At 40.0% G+C, this 20,012-nt stretch overlaps 1 protein-coding gene across 1 annotated transcript; it reads right to left on the bottom strand.

Annotated features, from left to right (window-relative positions):
• Positions 1–3,193: 3,193 nt before the first annotated feature.
• Positions 3,194–19,170, bottom strand: sypb (synaptophysin b). Its single transcript, XM_024292381.1, has 7 exons — positions 19,019–19,170; positions 17,752–17,817; positions 12,232–12,356; positions 10,723–10,921; positions 9,971–10,162; positions 9,589–9,901; positions 3,194–5,179 (listed from the first exon to the last, which is right to left on the bottom strand). Exons 1-6 carry the CDS (start codon positions 19,034–19,036, stop codon positions 9,620–9,622), a joined length of 882 nt encoding a protein of 293 aa, XP_024148149.1. The 5' UTR covers positions 19,037–19,170; the 3' UTR covers positions 3,194–5,179; positions 9,589–9,619.
• Positions 19,171–20,012: the final 842 nt, after the last annotated feature.

Here is a 20,012-nt window from a genome sequence, read left to right as displayed (position 1 = left end):
TTGGACATATTTTTATTTATTTTGCTTCCCCAAAAGTTAAGACTAAGTATGTATACCTGGACGTGTTGGTGGTTAACCAAATAGTCGGTGCACAAAAAGATGCAAACTTGTGTCCACAAAATACTGATTTTTGTGCACAAAATACTAATGTGTCCACTAAAATACTAATAGGTGCACTCAAAATAGTAATTTATGGCCACAAAAATGCTAATTTTTGCTCTTAAAATGCTAATGTGGCCACAAAATAGTAATTGATGGACTTAAAATAGTAATTTATGGTGACAAGATGCTGTTATGCTCACAAAGGGCAAATTTGTGGCCACAATAATCTAATTGGTGCACTCAAAATACAAATTTGTGGCCACAAGATGCTAATTTGTGGCCAGAAAATGTGTCTTTGTGTTAAAATAAAAATACTGATATGGCTACAAAATACTATTTGGTGACAATAAAATCCTATTTGAAGCCACAGAATGCTCACTTGTGCACACAAAATATTAATGGGCGCTCAAAAAACACAAATGTGGCCACAAATGACTAATTCATGCTCTAAAATGCTCATTTATGGCCACAAAATGCGAAATTGTGTGCACTAAGCAATAATGTGGCCACAAAATGCTAAGTAGTTCATACAAAATGCAAATTTGTGGCCATAAAAGATTAACTTGTGTACACAGAATGTACCTTTGTGGCAACGAATATGGGTACACACAAAATGCTAATTTGAAGCTACAAAATGCTAACTTGAGCACACAAAATGTTAATTGGCACACACAAAATACTACTGTGGTACTAATTTGTGCACTAAAAATACTAATTTATGGCCACAAAATGCTAAACTGTTTGCACAAAATACTAATGTGGCCACAAATGACCAATTTATGCTCTAAAATGGTAATTTATGGGCACAAAATGCTAAATTGTGTGCACTAGGGAATAATGTGACCACAAAATACTAAGTAGTTCACACAAAATGTAAATTTGTCGCCATAAAAGACTGACTTATGTGCTCAGAATGCACATTTGTGGCCACAAAATACTAATTGGTGCACACAAAATGCTAATTTGTTGTCACAAATGACCAATTTATTTGTGTGTGCACAAAATGCTAATTTGTGCACATAAAATGCTGATTTGTGTACACAAATGTATCATTCATGGTTGCAAATTAGTCATTTAAGGAAACTATTTTTTTTATTTTTTTTTATTTTTTGAATGTCATGTCTGCGTATCTGTGTATGTTTGCTCCTGAAAAGTTGACTGTTTTGAGTCAGGGACATACTTCGCATATTTTACAGGGCAACACCCAAAGCCTAGAGCAAAATGTTTCTTTTCTAATGTTACATATTTATTATAATAGACATATCTATTGAGATACTTGACATTTTGATGTAGCTTTTTAAGCATCAGATAAAACAACCATTAAAACAACCAGAGGGCTGAATCATGGTCACCTGATACTTTCTATCTGTTGGGTAATAAAGATTTGACTTAAGTACAACTTAATACAAGATGTGGTTAAAAAAAAGGTGCACAAATCACCTGCATAAAACACTACGTTTGGTGTCTAAGAAAATAAATGATGAAGAATTTTACTTTTAAATTAGCTGTGTTGTGCACACAGTGTGGAAATAGTTCTGTTTCACAGACTGGATGTATTTCTACATGAGGATATTGAGCAGAGTGTTGCACAACAGCATTTCCTGGTGTAACTGCTTGGTCATAGTCTTGTCATCATGCTCTGAGCACTGCCTTCAATCCCTTTAGATTAATCTTCTGTGTCACACATCAAAATTATTGAAGCTACTTATTCAACTTTTGCTTATCTTGTTTTATGTGATAGATAGAAAAACTATTTCCCACCTTCTCAGCCTATGTTTTGCACATTTTTAATAGGGAAGAATGGTTGCTCTTCCTTTAAGAGCCCTAGGCTGCTGTCACTTTCACTGTTTTTCTCCTTGCTGGATCCAAAAGCTGTTTTCCCACTTTTTCTAGAATTTTCTTCTTTCCCTGAAATTTCTGCCCATATATAGTTCACTTTTCAATAAAAAAAAATCTCACTTGTGCCCATTTTCAGATCTCTCCTTTTTCAAATGTGCAGACAAAATAAGGAAGCAAAACCTGCTCTTTTGTCCCCTCTTCTTACCTTTCTCACTGTATTTATCTCTCTTCCCTTCTTTCTCTTGCAGTGCTATTTCAGAGCTGTTGGCTTAGGGTGCAATGTCCTTACCTGTCTGTTTTGAATTATGTTGCCAAGTCATGTAGATAAGTGACCGTTCCTCTGCGTGGACCTGGATCTCCATCAGTCATTTACTTCTTGGATACAAGCTTGATAAGGGAGAGGCAAGGACTCATAGGAGGTCTCTGAATTAGGCTGTCACAGTCATTGATAATACAATTTTTTGTTTGTTTTTAAATCAGACTTTATGACCTACAAATAACACTTCTAAAATACAAAAATCATAATGAACTTTCTAGACAGTAGCCTACTTTGAGAAAAAATGATGGGTAAATATTGTCCTCTGGTTCAACCTTGAACAGCAGGATGGGGCGGGTTGTAAAACTGAGAGATCAATTCAGTTTTATTTATATAGGCCAAAATCACAAAAACAATTGCCTCATTGGGCTTCATGCCGGTTATTTTACAGATGGAGGAGGTCAGTCATAGAATATAAACAATGGCTAATTCCTAAACTAAAAAACTGAATTAAACTGGTCATCCCTGCCCTTAGACCCTCCCTCCCGGTAAGGAAAAACTCCTTGAGTGTGAATTTAACTCAAAACTTCGTTTAATTATATATTCCTGCACCTATTTAAGTGTAAAAAGAGAGTGAAATGATGAATTTCAAAGATTTGGCAAAAGAAGTAAACAAGAAAAATGATTCTAGATTTGAACACTAGAGGGCAGCGTGCAGAATGAACTGACAAAAAAGGCAAAAAAAAATAAAATAAAATAAAATAAAAATAAAAGTGTAAACATTTTGTTTCATTTGGTGAGTCTTTGCTGAGTCAAACTTACCTCCCTCCAGCTGTTCTGGCAGATTTCCTTACATGATTTAAAGTTAATCGTACTCAACATCACTGAAATTGATGGCATGGGTTCAAACCTGCATTCCTAAAATTCCCATTTCTCATCAAACAGAAGAGGCAAGCACATATAAATGACACCAGATGGGGGTCAAAAAACTACAAATTAACCTTCAACAGAATAATTTCAAGTTTATTTCATTTTGTTTCACAATGAATCCCATATAATAAGAATACATCAGAAGTTTGGAGTCTTGGTTAATCTTTTTTTCTGTGATTTATCATTATCATAAATACTAATATGAATACATCATACACATTAAACACAGCACTATCCAAAGGCTTATCACAAGACACCATTCACCACTAACAACAGAGTATATTTCATTTCAGCATATTTAGAGCTACAGTGAAAGAGAAAGAAAGACAGAGAGAAATAACAGAGGCAAAGGGAACTAGAGGAAGAGAGAAACCCAGTAGCTTCTATACTGTCTGAATCAAAAACCCTGATTTTATTTTACCGTTTGATAAGTGTCTGTACAATGGACAATGATATACTGAGGATCGACCCATTCTGACGAGAATCGTGGAAGCAGAGGTACAAATCAAAACCCATCTCGTATAATTTGGCAAACATGCTTCTGGGCATTCAAACATAGGGTTGGCAGCCGTACGTTTATATTCGAATAGGAGTAATAACTGCAGCATGTACTTTGTGCTTTAAGTTGAGCAAGTTGTCAGTCGGTTACCGCTACGATGGAACAGGCATAAGTATGTGCTGGAGGTTCAAGCACTTTCCTGCAGCCTTTGTGAATGGACGGTGGGCCCAAATGAGTCGGATGCATGCAGTATATCGGAACACAAAGAGGTGGGATGGTCGTCGATGGAGATGCTTCTTCAAACTGCCTCTCTAGATAGAACACGCGGCATGCCAAACTAAGAGCTTAAAAAACAGTAATGAGCCTAATTCTTACACCCCCTTCGCTTTATGTGGGATAAGGAGACCAGTTAAAAAAACTACAAGATTCTGTCTTACAACTCTCTGGATCACGTCAAAGGCGGCCGAAAAAACAGGACAAAAAAAAAATAAAAATATTCGATGCAAGTACATCAAAAACAACCAAACAAACACACGTCGAAGGATTTTCTTGTTCACTGTCTGGTTCACGATTTCCAAACGGACAGCACTATAGCAGTTTGTGGAACAGCATAGCAAAATATGAAGTGCTACAATGCTCACTACGTTTTCTCGTTGAGATTTAGACATCAGGATGGAACGTTTCAAGAGGAGAACTCATCCACGCAATAACACCAACTTTTGATGGAGAAAAACTAAAAATATACAAACAAAGTTGAAACAACCTACTTACAACTTTCACCACAAATATTTTTATATATAACTCTCAGTTTTCATATAGACCAACATCTTTTCTTTTATAGCATTTGCATGGTTAGCAGTTCTTACCCTGATTATTACATCTGAACTGTAATGCTGATTAAAGAAAAAAAAAAAAAGAATTAATGATCAAATAAAAAAAAGTTGATATTTCAAATGAAAAACAGAACTTTGCTTTGAATAGTTCCAGGGAACAGAAAGTTTAAAGTGAGCTCCTAAACAGAACCAAAGCAATTACAATTGAATAACTCTGTGCTCAACATTTGTTGTATGACAACTAATATGGAGTGCACAATTATTCAACTGTGTACATAGAATCCTATATATCAGCATGTTGATATTTACACAGAACAGACAAATACATTCTCCCAAGGTAAATATAACTACAATTTTTTTCTCATAAATGTCTTTCCCATTACAAGATTCCCCTTAAATGTTCTTCGTCTAATATTTTGGTTTTGTATTCAAGTTTTTCTCGTATAACCAAACAGACAATCCTCTGTTGTCTTCTACAGTTAAATACATCACGAGAATAAACATCATGTCACAGCAAAGACCCCCACCCCGGCCCTCCCCACCCGCCAAATCTGCACCCTTTGGTGGTGGTGGTGATGCCCCCCTTTAACTACGAGTGTCACCTCCCTCCCCAACCCCCCTCCCCCGGCCTGTCGACCCACACGAACACAGAGAGACGAACGGAGGAGCGCGGAAATGCAGGTGAGCCGAGAACCACACTCCAGAGAACACAAGGTCACCCTGAGCGGAGACACAAAGAGAACAGAGCAGTTTGAGAGTGATGACACACTGCTGTGTACATGTCTAAAACAAGATACAAACAAAAAAAACTAGCTGAAGCCAGGTCAGTTTATTACATAACCACTAGGTGGCTTGTTACACAAGCAAGTCAGGCCAAACGGCTCAAAATTACAAACAAAGTACACATAAAATTACATTTTTGACCATGTTTTTTCATATATATGAAGGAATCTGTCAAAATGCATCAGCAATCCTGCACAGCATTTTTACGATTTTTTATTGATCAGAGTTTAAGCATGAAGAGAAAATGATTGGGTCAATTAAAAACAAATCAATCAAAAACTACATCTTTATAGTGTTACAAAAAATGCATAAAAAACATCTATAAAGTGTAATATACATGCATCTTGTTCATTTAAAATGTTATTATTTATTGCAATGAACTTGGTGATTAAATTCTTATTAACTATCATGGTATTATTTTCTGTATTTTATATACTTCTGTATTTCCGAGTTCTTCAGATTCTTTGTGCTAATGTATTATTTACAATAAATTAGCCAGATGAGTTGTTTTCCTCTCCCTGCACACTATTTCATTTTCTTTTCACTGTCTTTTCTCTTAATTGTTCAAAATAATGAAAACAAATGAAATAACATATGTAATAAACCTGTATGTAGGGTTTTTCCCTTATTAACCACATATTTTTATTTTATGTTTAAGATAGAAAAGTGTTTCTCAGCTCAGTTCCAGTTTTAAGGTGGACTCACTGGGCATGCTCAAACAACTTGTTTGATCTGACCATTTGCCCAACTTTAGGAAATGTTGGGGACTACATGTGGCCTTGAGGGCAATGAATGCAGAACAGAAAAAACAATGGTTTCAAAGCAACCCCAGTACAAACCAAAAGCTTTGTTCTTCTGTGTATTGTGATTGGTGTGCATTCATGAAGAACTTTGATGCATATACAAAGTCAAATAATTTATTGCAGCAGATCATTCATAGATTTTAGAAATCTCGTTTTTGTTAATGACTGGCATCACAGTGGTTGGTAGACTTTTATAAATTAAAATATGAGCCGATTACAAAAGTCATTTTAAAAATTTGCTATACTAACCCAGCTTCTGCTCCGGTCATACAGAGACCGGACAGCCCTCAGTAAGTCTCCCCGTACCCTGTACTCCCAGAGCACCCGCCACAGGGCACCATGGGGGACACAGTTCAACGTCATCTCCAAATTCATGAAACACATATGGACTGAATGAATCCTCCAGCACCCTGGAGGATGCAGAGCTGGTCCACAGTTCCACGACAAAGACTGAAACCGCACTGTTGTTCTTGAATCTGAGGTTCAACTATCTGAGAAACTCTCCTCTCCAGTACCATGGCATAGACTTTCCCAGGGAGGCTGAGGAGTGTAATTCCATGGTAGTTGGAACACACCTTCCAGTCCCCCTGCTTGAAAAGAGGAACCACGATCCCTGTCTGCGTGTAGAGTGGTACAGTTCCCAGCTACCACGCGATACTGCAGAGACGTGTCAGCCAAGACACTCCCACAGCATCTAGAGTTTTGAGGTACTCAGTGAGGACCTCATTCACCACCAAGGACCTCACCGACTACCTCAATGACTTCCGCTTGGGTGAAAAACATCCCCACCCCAAAGTCCTCAGCCTCTGCTTCCTCTTGAGAAGGCATGTCAGCAGGATTGAGATGGTCCTTGAAGTATTCCTTCCTCCGGCTGACAACGCCCCCTGTTGAAGTCAACAGCTCCCCGCTTGCACTGAAAACGATGCTCGCAAAAAACACTTTCTCCTCCTGAGGTGCCAGATAGTTTGCCAGAACCTTTTTGAGGATAACTGATAGTCCTTCTTCATGGCCTCATCAAACTCCTTCCGGGACTCAGTTTTTGCCTCTGCAGCACGCTTAGACTGCTAGTACCTGTCAGCTGCCTCTGGAGTCCCACAAGCCAGCCAGGCTTGAAAGGACTCCTTCAGCTTGACAGCATCCTTTACTTCCGGTGTCCACCACCAGGTTTGGGGATTATCACCGTGGTAGGCACCAGAGACCTTGTGACCACAACTCAGAACAGCAGCAGAGACGATAGAGGTGGAAAACATGATCCACTAAGACAAAAGGCCACCAGCCTCCCTGGATACCTGTTTGAAGTTTTCCCGGATGTTTGAGTTAAAGACCTCCCTGACAGAGGGCACAGCCAGGTGTTCCCTGCAGACCCTCAGAGTACATTTGAGTCAGCAAAGTCTTTCCGGCCTCCTCTCCCACCAGATAATTGACTCACCACCAGGTAGTGATCAGTGGACAACTCTGCCCCTCTCTTTACTCGAGTGTCCAACACACACAGCTGAAGATTGCCTGAAACACTACAAAGTCAGTCATCGATCTCCTGCCTAGTGTGTCCAGATACCAGGTGTATTGATGGACACCCTTGTGCTCTAACATGGTATTGGTTATGGAAAAACTATGAAGAGCACAGAGACAAGGCCATTCCTACCAATCACTCCTCTCCTGGAGCCATTCATTGCCCTTGTGGGTATTGAAATCCCACAGGAGGACGATGGAGTCCCCTGTTGCGGCACTTTACAGTACCCTTTGAGAAACACCAAGAAGGCTGGGTACTCTGAACTGCTGTTTGACTCATAAGCCAAAATCATAGTCAGAAACCTTTTCCCCAGTCGAAGGCAAAGAGACACAACCCTCTCGTCCACCGGTGTGAACTCCAACATTTGGCGGCTGAGCTGGGGCTCACAAGTAAGCCCAGGTCAGCTTGTGCAGCTTCAGAATGGTAGTGAGTCCGACCCCTCTTGAGGGGCTGAGTTTCAGAGCCCAGGGTGTGCATGGAGATGACCCCAACTATATCTAGCTGGTATCTTTCAACTTCTCGCACAACTCAGGGTCCTTCCCCACAGAGAGGTGACGTTCCATGTCCCAAAAGCCAAGTTCCATTACTGGTGTTTGGGGCGCCGAGGCACCGGCTTCGCCTTCCACCCAAACCACATTGCAGCGGCCCCTTCTGAGCTCTCTTGAAGGTGGTGGAGCCGTAGAAGGAGGCCTGGCCACCAGGCACTAGCCTGTGAGCCCCAACTCTCGGCCTGGTTCCAGGGTAGGGCCCTGGTGTCGCCAATCTGGGCAACGTTGCAACATCTTTGGTTTCACTTCTCATGAAGGGCTTCTTAAACACTTTTTGTCGGGCTTGTCACCAAATGTAGCATAATAGCTCACAACAATATGTAACGGTAGTAATAATTCAGCATTTTCAGTTTAATCATTATATTTCTTTTTTAGTTTAATTTTTTTTCTTTAATGTTTCTTAAATAATAATGTATGATTTTCAATGGAATTTATTATTGTTTTCACTGTAGATTTTTTTGTACTCGTTTCCCTTTGATTCTCATGTAATAAAACATTCTAAGAAAAGAAGAATCACATGAATTACATGTAATGGGAGATTTAATCTAACACAGTATGACTATTTTACACAGTATGGCATTGCTTTAACCTCTAAGGCTTGGTGTCCACATCTGTGGACATCCCATTTTGAGTTATATTACCAAAGTAGTTAATTCTGCTTTACTGGGGTAAAGCCAAAGGATAAATAAAAAAGGCATGTCAAACAAGAGCTTGGGTCTTAAGAGGTTAAACATAAAAACTGAGTAAATAGTCAGTTGTCATTTGTCTAAATAAAGTTGGTGTCATCTCTAATTTTAATTAACAGATTGTAATGGAGAGTGAAAACCCATACATACTTAAGGTTTCAAAACATAGTTTTCAAGAAGAATTACATTTTGCATAAAGTTTCCAAACTTTACATTTGGACAATAAAAAAATCAGAATCCAAGGCGTGTGTTTTTAGTAAAAGTTCACAGCGCCCCACAACATCACTTATTTAGCCTTGTTTATGTTTCCACATTTCTTTTAGGAGGACGTTCAGTCCCAATGATGTCTTAGCAGTAAAAATTCTCAAGGAATGTGTGTCTAGTTGTGAAGGGAATACATGTCGAAGGACATTTGGATTGGCTGGATTTACAGCCTGTTTACCACTGAACAATGTAAGCCAATCAAAAGATTACAATTTCTGAACTTTGACCATCTTGGTGACACCTGTGCCATATTACAGGTAAATTAAAAAAAACTGGAATCTAACGGGAGGGAGCATTTTAGACCATGAAGGGTGGGAATACTTTGAATGGAGATTCATTAATAGTGTAAAAGTACATGAAATAAATAGTTAAAGATCTTATAAGAGCATAAAATTGTCTTTTTAAGAGAGATTGAGATTTAAAAATTACTAAACAGTAAGGGATGTTTATCTACAAATGAACTACACCACATTGTTGTACTTTGTAGTAAAAGTAAATCATTCAATGTACACGGTGTACTCTGTTGTGTACTCACCATCCTGCATTTGTGGTTTAGTTGGACAGGCTCACATTTGATTAGAGTAAGAGGTGGGCTGCTGCTCATAGCCCTGGTTGTAACCTCCATCCTCGTTATAGCCCCCCTGCTGACCGTAGTCTGGCTGGTACCCTCCCTGGGATCCGGCGTAAGGGTCCTGCTGTCCGTAGCCTCCCTGGCCGTAGGAATCGGGAGCCGGCTGTTTCTCCTGGGATGGGGCATAGGTTCCAGAAAACGCAGCCAACCAGCCGGTCTCTTTGAAGACGAACCAAAGGTTTCCCAACCACAAGATCAGGTTAATGAAGCCAAAAGCCTGTGCAGGAAGAAAGGAGGTGTCAGCTCTTTGGTATTCATAGAAACTCTTAGTAATTCTGATACCCACCACAGAGGTGTTGAGGCCGGAGACTCTGGGCTCATAGACCTCACGGCAGCGATTTTCTTTCTCTTCACAGGCTGGGATAAGAGTGATGACCTCGTCTGGATCAGTGGATGTTTTCACATCTGACAGGCCTTTAGCCCAAGCACATGAGGACACCAACCACATGAAGGCGAACACCGCCGTCACAACAAAGTCCTGCGCAAGAGAACAAAGCAGAATTTCTCCATCTTTTAAAACTGCTAACACTCTCATTTTAATAGATGCTGCTTTTAAGCGTTTTCCAGATCTTGAACATTATTGTATTGTGATTATCATAAACACACTTATGATTAGATAATTCTAAGGCCAAGATTAAATAAATTAAGTGTTTGAAAAACCTGCAAATTTAAACCATCCATCTAATCTTCTTAGACTGATAAATCCCCACGGGGTTGCTGGGGCCTATCTAAAAGACACACACTGGACAGGTCGCCAGTCTATTGCAGGGCCCCATTTACATCATATACAATTGAATTGTTTGATACTCAATTGTTTTGTGATCAACTTTCAACCCAACCCTTTTTCTCTGATTAGATTTTTTTTGTTCATTTAAAAATTCTACAGCTTGTAACAAAATTGTGCTATCCAACAGTTGATACCTCACTAAAATATGCATTATTTACCTTTACTTCATTAATAAAATATGCATAAAGCATGTTTCATTTTGATTCAGAGCTTCTATCACAGGGTAGCTAAAAAACAGAGAAAAAACTCACTATTTGGGCTCCTTTGTTGTTTTCGCGGTACTTTTCGAGGATGAAGCAGTATACGGACAGCGCTGCCATGGAGTAGAGGAAGGAGAAGACACCGATGGTGACGAAGAACTCAGCTGACGAAGAGTAGTCCCCGGTCAGGAAATAACGTTCCTTGTTTCCTTCCTTGCAAGTGGGGGCATCGAAGTACACCTGATGGAGCCTGAGAGCAGCACAGATGCAGGCCAAACATTCACAAGTTAGGCTGTTTTTCCAGCACAGATTAAAATAGCAAAAGGTGATAAAACGTGTTTGTCAGTAAGAAAAATCCCTCTTATGGTCATGAAGTGAAATCAAGTGAAAGCATTTGGTTGGAGAAATAAGTAACCTCAGTTCTTGCTAAAGTCAAGCAGTCTTTGTGGACACAATGATCCATTTTCTATGTTCACATATTATAATTAAAAGATGTCTGCCTAAATTTCATTATGACTGTCTCTGATGACCAACAGTTAAGGATGAGATAAATGATAGAAATATGAAACCACCGTAAAATCAGGACAGAGATGAAAAAAAATCTTGACACCATTTGAGTCGGAAACATTAGAATTGGAAATCTAGGTTGGATAAGCAAAAAGCTGTGATTTCAAATTTTACTGATGGTTACATTGAGCATCTGTTGGTTGAATGTTCAATTAGCAGGTTTGGTGTTCTTGTGGTCTTAGACAAGATCACAAACTCTGAATTGTCATACCTACTAGGAATTCTTAAATGAAAAAATCTAAGCCCTATGTAATGCTATAATAAAACATCCATATTAAATACTTCAAAGGCTATAAAGTGAAATAAAGGCATTATGGGAAATGATGGTTGCCGTTTACACCTACGATTGAAATAAGAGTGTGCAAGACAGCTCTTCCCACAGCCAAAAACAGGCTTTAGGAATGTCTTCCATGTCACTCACTCCATAAACTAGTTTCATTCTGGTAATAGCCGACAATGACCTCAAATGAGCTAACTGTTTGTTAAATAGATGTATAAATCTGCTAATTTGATGTCCTTTCATAGTGACTAAACATCCATAATACTCTCATACACTTTGCTTTTTGACTGTTTAATCGTTTGGGTTGGAAAGCTTTTTTTCATTGATAGATTTTTGTTTCATCAAACTTCCATAAAGTTTTAGATTTGATTTTTTGAACTAAGGAAAAAAAGAATAAAAACCAAAGTTTTACTTTGATACAAACCTATTTTTGTATCGATTGTAGCTTACATTCTCTCTAAAAACAGGCCACTTAGAAATAAGTCCAAAATGTTTTCACCATTTGCATATTTTCTTTGGGTAAGAAAAATAGTCTTACCAAGATTTTAAGAAAAAAAATCACAAATTCATGTTTTCTCAAACTGAAGATTATTTTGTTATTATAAAACTTTCTTGATGAGATTATTTTCTTGCAAAAATAAAACACATTTCCATGAAACAAAGTTCTTCTTACTTTCTTAAGATTCTGTTTTTGCAGAATTAATCTCACGTACCTGAACGGATACTCGAACTCTACTTCTATGCCTAGGTCCCCGTACGATGGGTTTTCACACTCCACGCTCATTTTGAACATGCCAGAGTAGCTCCCACACGTCGAGAAGGCGAAGATTGCAAAGATCTAAAAGACATAAACAGAAGACCTGCTGAAGTGGACAACTCACAAAGGACATCTTTATCAAAATGTCAAAAAGCATTATTTATCCTTTTATTGAGTGGAAAACATGTATGTTATGCGTATTCTTCAATATTTCAGTGGGTGTGGGGATGTAAACAAAGACAGGTGGGCTACAGTTCTGTCTCCAGCAGGCCGGCCACGATCCACCAATCACGACGAGCTGCTAATACATTCACAGAGAGTGCAAATCAATGCAGTGCTATCAAAAAGCTGCACAGTAAGGGCTGCACCTGTTACCATGGTTACCAAGAGATTTATTTTTCAGGGTTTTTTTTTGTGTTTCCAGGACATTCCTGCCGGTCTATTAATTCAAAGGTTACCTGCTGATTACTTCAGGAACACACAGGGATGTCAGGACCCACCTATGGTCACATACACAAATGCACGGAGACGGACTCACTCTCTCTCACACACACAGAGCAGATTAAACAAGTCAGACTATTTTTAACCACACCCTTCCAACACAGCGGGCCAGATCCAATTGGACGGACAATCCCACCATTAATCTGGTTGAGGTACACCGCCATCTGTCACACAATACTCAACTACAAGCCGCCACGAAGGAACAAGCGCGCTGTCACACCTCGGCTTATGAGCTCACATGTACACGTCATTTCCTTCTGAAGTATAGTCTCATGAAGGTGTTGGTTTTAGACCAACAATGTTAAGTATTTGCAGTAATTGTTTAGCTTTTTTTATCCAAAGGTTTGACCGATTTTTGGATTACAGGTGCTCCTATTTCTAGAAAGATTTGATGTTCAAGAGGCTTAAATGATGCAATCTAGTGGGAATAAATAATTAAAAAAAACATTTAAACTTAAGGGAAACGTTTTTGACAAACAATGTGATAAATAAAGGGTAGCCAAACACTAAATCAACTTTTTTTGGCTGCTGACATTCATAAATGGGGCTTTAAAAAAGCTGACAGTTAGTCCTTGCCACATATTTGGCAAATTAAAACAAGCTTGTTTGATCGAAATTATTCCATTCTCCCTACCCCTCAATTTGAAGGGGCATTTGTAGTGAGAAATATTTTGTTTAATATCCCACCCTCTAAGTAGAGGGATGCAAAACCCTTCATCACAAGGGTTAACCTTGCAACGCTTCTCCTCCATTGGAGGAGCTCATCCTGCAACACAGAGAGCCCCCTGCAGCCCGCCCCGCCTCCTTAAGCCCCGCCCCCCTTTTTGCATTTTTCAAATCTAGTTCAGCCTCCAACTGTCCTGTTGTGTTACCATTTAAAAAAAGAAGAAATTTAAAGAGTTATAACTTGTAGATTAGAGGTGTAAAGGAAAATCGATAAGCCGATATATCACGATATTTCATTTGACGATACTTGTATCGATTTAAAATGCTGATAAGATTATATTTAGTTATTTATGAGCGTCTTTCAGTGTCTTCCTTTTGTTTTCCACCTAAACCCCCGGCCACTAGTTGGCAGCACAACACACTGAGCCTCTTTCAGCAGCTCTACACTGAACCAAGACAACAACAAGATATCGAGTCATTTAGCCTGTGTTAAATGTTTAGTCAGCCTTGAGGTTTTTGTTGCTTTGTAGCGGGCTCAGATAAAAACAAGTGAAGCAATGCAGCTGCACAGTGGGTCTCCAGCTAAAAAAAATAGCAAAAATTGTTCTGGTATACTCTTGGGATATATTGTAATTTGTATTGTATCGTGAGACGGTATCGCGATACATATCGTATTGCCAGACTTTTCCCAATAAACACCCCTAAAATTGATATAAGATTAAAAAAAAAACTTTCGAGCAAGATATTTGTATGTTTGATTTAATAAAATCAAAAAGTAATAGGATAAGTGGATAAGATGCTGCTGCAGCCAAGCTTTTAATCAATATCTATAGCATGAGCAGCAACTGCAGTGTAAGCACAACCCCTCTCCCCATGAGCAGGGGAATTCTGTGTGTTATGCTAAAAATAAATACAATCCATGCCGATTTACTGCCATTAGTGGCCTGAATTTATTGCTTTACCATCCATCCATGACATTTATTAATATAAATATGAGAGCGCTAACACTTTAAGCCTTGTTTTTCTTCCTCTAGATAGAACAAAAAGTAAATATTGACTTCCACAGAGCGCCTCTACTACTTTCATTCTTCTGGATTCTTTTTTTTAGAGCATATAAAGAATACACACAGACATAACCAAGCACCAATGCTGTAATAGTGCATGTAAATGCTAAAATCTGCAGGCGCCACACTCAGCATTTCAACATTTGCTGAGCGTTTAATTTGCAATGTTGCATAAGTTCTTAAACATCATCTGCAATAATGTTTATGGCGATCCAATAATCCAACATCGCATGTCCCTTAATGATCACAAATGCTATTGTGGAATGTTGGATTACTTCCCCACGTCTCAGTGTGTCCACGCACAGGAAAAAAAAAAAAAAAAGTCCCAGCAGACATTTCAGTGCAGATCGACCATTTCTGGCATCCCTGGAAGGTTAGCTGCCAGCTTGAGTTAAAACCAGAGGGCCATTTGTGCACCATTCAGATCTGCACGTCTGTGGTGGTGGTGGATGAGTGGGAGGAGAAGCAAAGGAATGGGAAAGCCAGACTGAGAAAAGGAACGGTGGAAAACAAAGTGTTAGGTGCCACAGTAACACTTCTGGCAGCGTCACCCATGGCGACGAGGCTAGTTTCTATCTCCCCGTGGTATGCTGGGTGGTTGTCAGCTCCTGTGTGCTGAGAAGATGCACAGTCTTCACGCTCTCACACAAACTATCTATCACCCTCATGTTCTCTTTGTCTGTTTTAATGCTGCCACAAACTATTATTTTAATAGTCAACTAATCATGATTTTTTTTTTGATCAGTCATGCGGATCATGCGCAAACATTATGTAAAGCACACATCTTAGCCATCATTATCTTTAAACTAACTAAAAATTAGGTATACCTGCAATAATGGGATAAGCTGAATTTGACCGCTGAAGATAATAGTGCTAAAAGCTGAAGATGCTGAAATTGATAGCTGAAATCGCTGAAGCTAATGGCTGAAAATGCTGAAGTTGATAACCAGCTAAAATATTAGTTAAATGCAAAATTAGCATAAAAAACTGAAGGAAAAAAGGCTAAGTGAGCCGAAATATCTAGCATGTTGCTGAAATATTAGCTAGACTCCAAAATAGCCTAAAAAACTGAAGGAAAAAAAATGCTAAGTTAGCCAAAATAGCTAGCATGTGGCTGAAATATTAGCTAGACTCCAAAATAGCCTAAAAAAATTGAACACTGACTAAGTTAGCTAAAATAGCTAGCAGGTAGCTGAAATATTAGCTAGACTCCAAAATAGCCTAAAAAACTGAAGGAAAAAAGGCTAAATTAGCCAAAATAGCTAGCATGTGGCTGAAATATTAGCTAGACTCCGAAATAGCCTAAAAAATTGAACACTGACTAAGTTAGCCAAAATAGCTAGCATGTAGCTGAAATATTAGCTAGACTCCAAAATAGCCTAAAAAATTGAACACTGACTAAGTTAGCCAAAATAGCTAGCATTTAGCTAAAATATTAGCCAAACTCCAAATTAGCCTAAGAAACCTTAATAAATGCCAAAATAGTCCACAAAGCTAGCATGATGCCATTATAACCTTCAACTTTACTACGCTCCGACTTCATATAATGCAAAAAAATGACTATCAAATTAGTCTTTGATTATTTTAATAGTTGATTAGTCGACTAATCGTAGCAGCCGTGGTCTAGTATTCTTTTTTTTTAAGTGCAAGAACAAGATTTTTTAAGGTAAAGATTTTGAGGATTTCTATACTTAATCTATAACTCTATATTTTGATGCCAAATGCACAAACATAACCCCCTAACACCACAGCTTCTCACAAATAACTGATACTACTTTTGCAGCACATTTGATATGATACATGATTTTTTTGCTTTCACACAGTTTTTAATGATTTCAGAGAATGAGTCAGAGCAGAAAATTCAAATGCAGATTAAATCCGCCGCAGCTGCGCCGTTGGAGCAGCAGGAGAGGCGGGCGTCGGGCTGTCCTCTCCTCTGAGCTCTATATGCGAGCCGAATTTGGGAACTCGATGTCTTACAACATCCGTCACATCTAAGCAATGTCAGCACTCCTTTACCCCCACCACCCGAGAGACAGAGAGAGGGCGGGGTCGCTCCAGGAGGTGAGCAAAGCCACGGTGCTGAGCGTTTATGTCACATGAGTAAAATGGACAGCACTCACTCAGCCCACCTACATGCCAGGTCCACTTGCTGTGACTCATCCCACCACACTGTTCACGCTCTGCTATGTGTGTGTGTTTTAAAAGAATGTAACAGCTTTTTCACATTTTCACTGGATGCTGCTCAAGAGAAATATCTCTGAGGTTTGGCTCCTCTCGCTCCTCGTAAAAACCCAGCATGTTGCGGGTGAAGTATGCCCATATAAATCCAGAAAGAGAGGCAGCTCCTCCTCCAGCCTGACAGTAACAGATGATTCATGCGCCCCGGCCTCCTGAGCGAGGCCTCTGATTGGTGGCTGGCTTCCCGTGACCCGGGGAGGCAGCCATGAGGTGTGGACACACTCACACAGCTCCAGGGAAGGACTTCAGAGTCACGCCTCTGACTGTTCTCCAGCATATCTGCAGCAGGGAGCCCTGTCAACACGACTTTGGCACAAGCCTCGTCAGCCATTGGGAGCTTACAGGAGCACGATAAGTGGGGGGGCTAAAAACTGCAAGACCACCCCATAGGTGGGGCTTCTTTTACTCAAGATGATGAATTTGTAACCTCAGAAAAAAAAATCAGTAGCGATTTAGAGCAAAGAGGTGCTGCCAAATGGAATCTCAAGGTGACCTCTGAATGTGCTTTTTATTGTGTTAAGAAGCATAACTGGCTTAAATAAACAACTTTCTAAAAATAAAAACGACATACGGTCATTTCACTGTATGCGTAATCAGTACTCTCTCCATTCCCCCAGGCATAGGCAAGAAAAGAAACTGCACAGGAACTGAACCACTGTCAACCCTGAAGCGGCTCCTTTAAATGAGCTGCTCATAGAGGTGGAAAACAAGCTTCATATGGATGACACACATTCATTTCAGAGACAGTTAGTTAAAATGTTGGCTAAATGATCATTTAAAAAATACAGACAGTGGATCTGATGTCAAAATTCTCATATTTTTATGAATATATGAATAATAACATTTCTGTCATCTTTTTTTTTTTTTTGGCTGCACAGAGGTTGTGCCTTCTGAATCCCTCTGCTGCCAAATGCACTGCTACTACAACTATGATGCAATAAGCTCTGGTGGGATTGATGCATCCAAAAAAGAAAAAAACAACAACATTTGTTTCCAGGACTTACCCATTGTAGAACTTTTATAAATCCCAATGGTTGCTTGATTACCGTAAACTGCCCTTGGGCCACCAGCTGTCAAAACAAGAAATAAGGAAATATTTCCATCATTTTTTGCTAATTTTTGTCTCTAATTTGCAAGAAATAAGTGGATGTGAGGATGCTAGTTATAAAAAAAGAATCTTAATTAGGCCTCATCGTCCTAGCCTGTAGGGATCTGGTGGTTGCACCTGCTTGCATGGAGCAGCACCTGCCTCAGCTGGTAAAATGTATGATCTCAAATAATAAAATCCAACAGTGGGGGCAATTGTGAGATTGCTTTGAAAGGGTGGATGTGTGTGAAGAGAGAGACAGGGCTGCTGCATGCCAGCATTACAATTAAGACAAAGCTGATTAACGGGCCCCTGCTCTCTTGCAGCCTTGGGTTTGATTCATTTACGAGCGCGCGCGGGCTTGCCGTCCACTACAGAGGGCAGAGCAGGCGGGTCTGTCTGTGTGCAGGTGAATGCGACGCCGTGCATCAATAAATGGCCGCGCGCAGTGATGCTTTCCTCCTCTCAGGCTGTGGAGCTGGACTCTCATCCTGTATGGGGGGAGGGAAGGAGGGGGGGTGCCAGGCGTCCATGTTAAACAGTCGACGCGTGATTTGAAGCCAGCTTTTTTTCAATTTAATTCGCTTTTTCATCTCTCTCCATGGGGTTGTTTGTTTATTTATTTATTTTAAGCAGAGATGGAGCGATCCAGACGCACGGCTTTTGCGCGCCGGGCCCACTGCGGATCTCCATCTGCATCCTCCGTTTGTGTTGTCTTAGCAACAACAAACCAATTAAGACGGTCTGAATCAATTAGGCCGCACTCCCCAGAGATGGGGGCACAAATATATGTATATATGTGAAAACGAGGCAGCCTGGTCTCCTTCCTGAGCCAAAATGTCATTGCTGCAGCAGTCTTTGGACAGCCTCCACACTGACTGACGGTGAGCGGGCCGCGCTGCACACCGACCGCAGCTTCAGGATGCACGACGGGAGAAAAAAACCGCAGATTTGCATCGTTTTGTTCCAACCAAACTGCATTCTCCTTTTCCCTGTGAATCTGTGAATGTTTGATTTAAAAATGGCAACTCGAACGAGGATGCATGGAAAATAGGATGACCGACGACATTTTTATGAATTTGTTGTGATTCTTTCTAAACGCGCCATTAATTATTATTTTTTAAAAAAGAGAAGAAAAGAAAAGAAAATATTCCAAGCGGATGATTTCCTCCCCGAAGCCTTACCTGGTTTACAACATCCATCTTGGCCGCTTCCTAGCTGATAAGAGGATCAGAGATGCGGAGGGAGGGAGGAGTCTCATCCGGAACAGCCCGGAGGGAGGAGGATGCTCGTGAGGAAGAGCCGGGCTGCGTCACCAGCTGAGCGACTGCGTTGGAGCGTGCTGACGTCAGAGCAGCGGCTGGAGCTGGAGTAGAGAGGAGTGGGGCCTTCTGTCCAATCACAGCGCGGCTTTATTCTAAGAGCGCACAGATTGCCCGGAGGGTCACGATGAAGGAAGGAGCGCATGGAGATTGTTCACGCTCAAGTGGACACAGGGCGTTCTGTTAGGGGGAAAGCAGGGAGGTCGGTGAGGCAAGGCCGACTTTGGATGCGCATTTTACAAACTGTTTATTTTTTATGTTAACATTGTAGAACAGAATCTACTATATGAGATGATGGAAAACAATAGAATTATAGCAAATTAAAAAGTGAGTTTTTCAATCTAAGCTCCTTGATCAGCTGTTTGATAGATTGTCAACAGCAAGGCTCAAATATATCACCCGGGTTGGCGTTTGCAGGGCCACACCTTGGCGCCAAACCAGTGGTTGGGGCTCACCTGATGGCTCTTACCATGAAGAAGAACCACACGTGGCTCTGTCTGGAGCCTCAGGTTGCTGAGCCCTGCACATGATCTACACCAGGGGTGTCAAACTCAACCGCAAACACAAAATCCAAACCCTTAGGTCGCGGGCCGAACAGGATAAAAATTTATTGAACACCCTAAAACAAAATTTTTAAAACTTAAAAACTGTGACTTTTTAACATAATTATGAACTAGATATATAGCATTACCTAAGATAATGCTACAGTAAATTATGTAATCTTAATTTGGCCGCTGAAGATGCTGGTGCTGATAGTTGAAGATGCTAAAATTGGTAGCTGAAAACAGTGAAGCTGATGGTCAACTAAAATATTAGCTAAATTCGAAATTAGTCCAAAAAGTAAAAAAAAAAAATA

Source organism: Oryzias melastigma, linkage group LG7, assembly GCF_002922805.2.
Source record: "Oryzias melastigma strain HK-1 linkage group LG7, ASM292280v2, whole genome shotgun sequence".
In the NCBI taxonomy this organism is placed as follows: Eukaryota; Metazoa; Chordata; class Actinopteri; order Beloniformes; family Adrianichthyidae; genus Oryzias; species Oryzias melastigma.
This window is presented reverse-complemented; position numbering and strand designations above follow the sequence as displayed.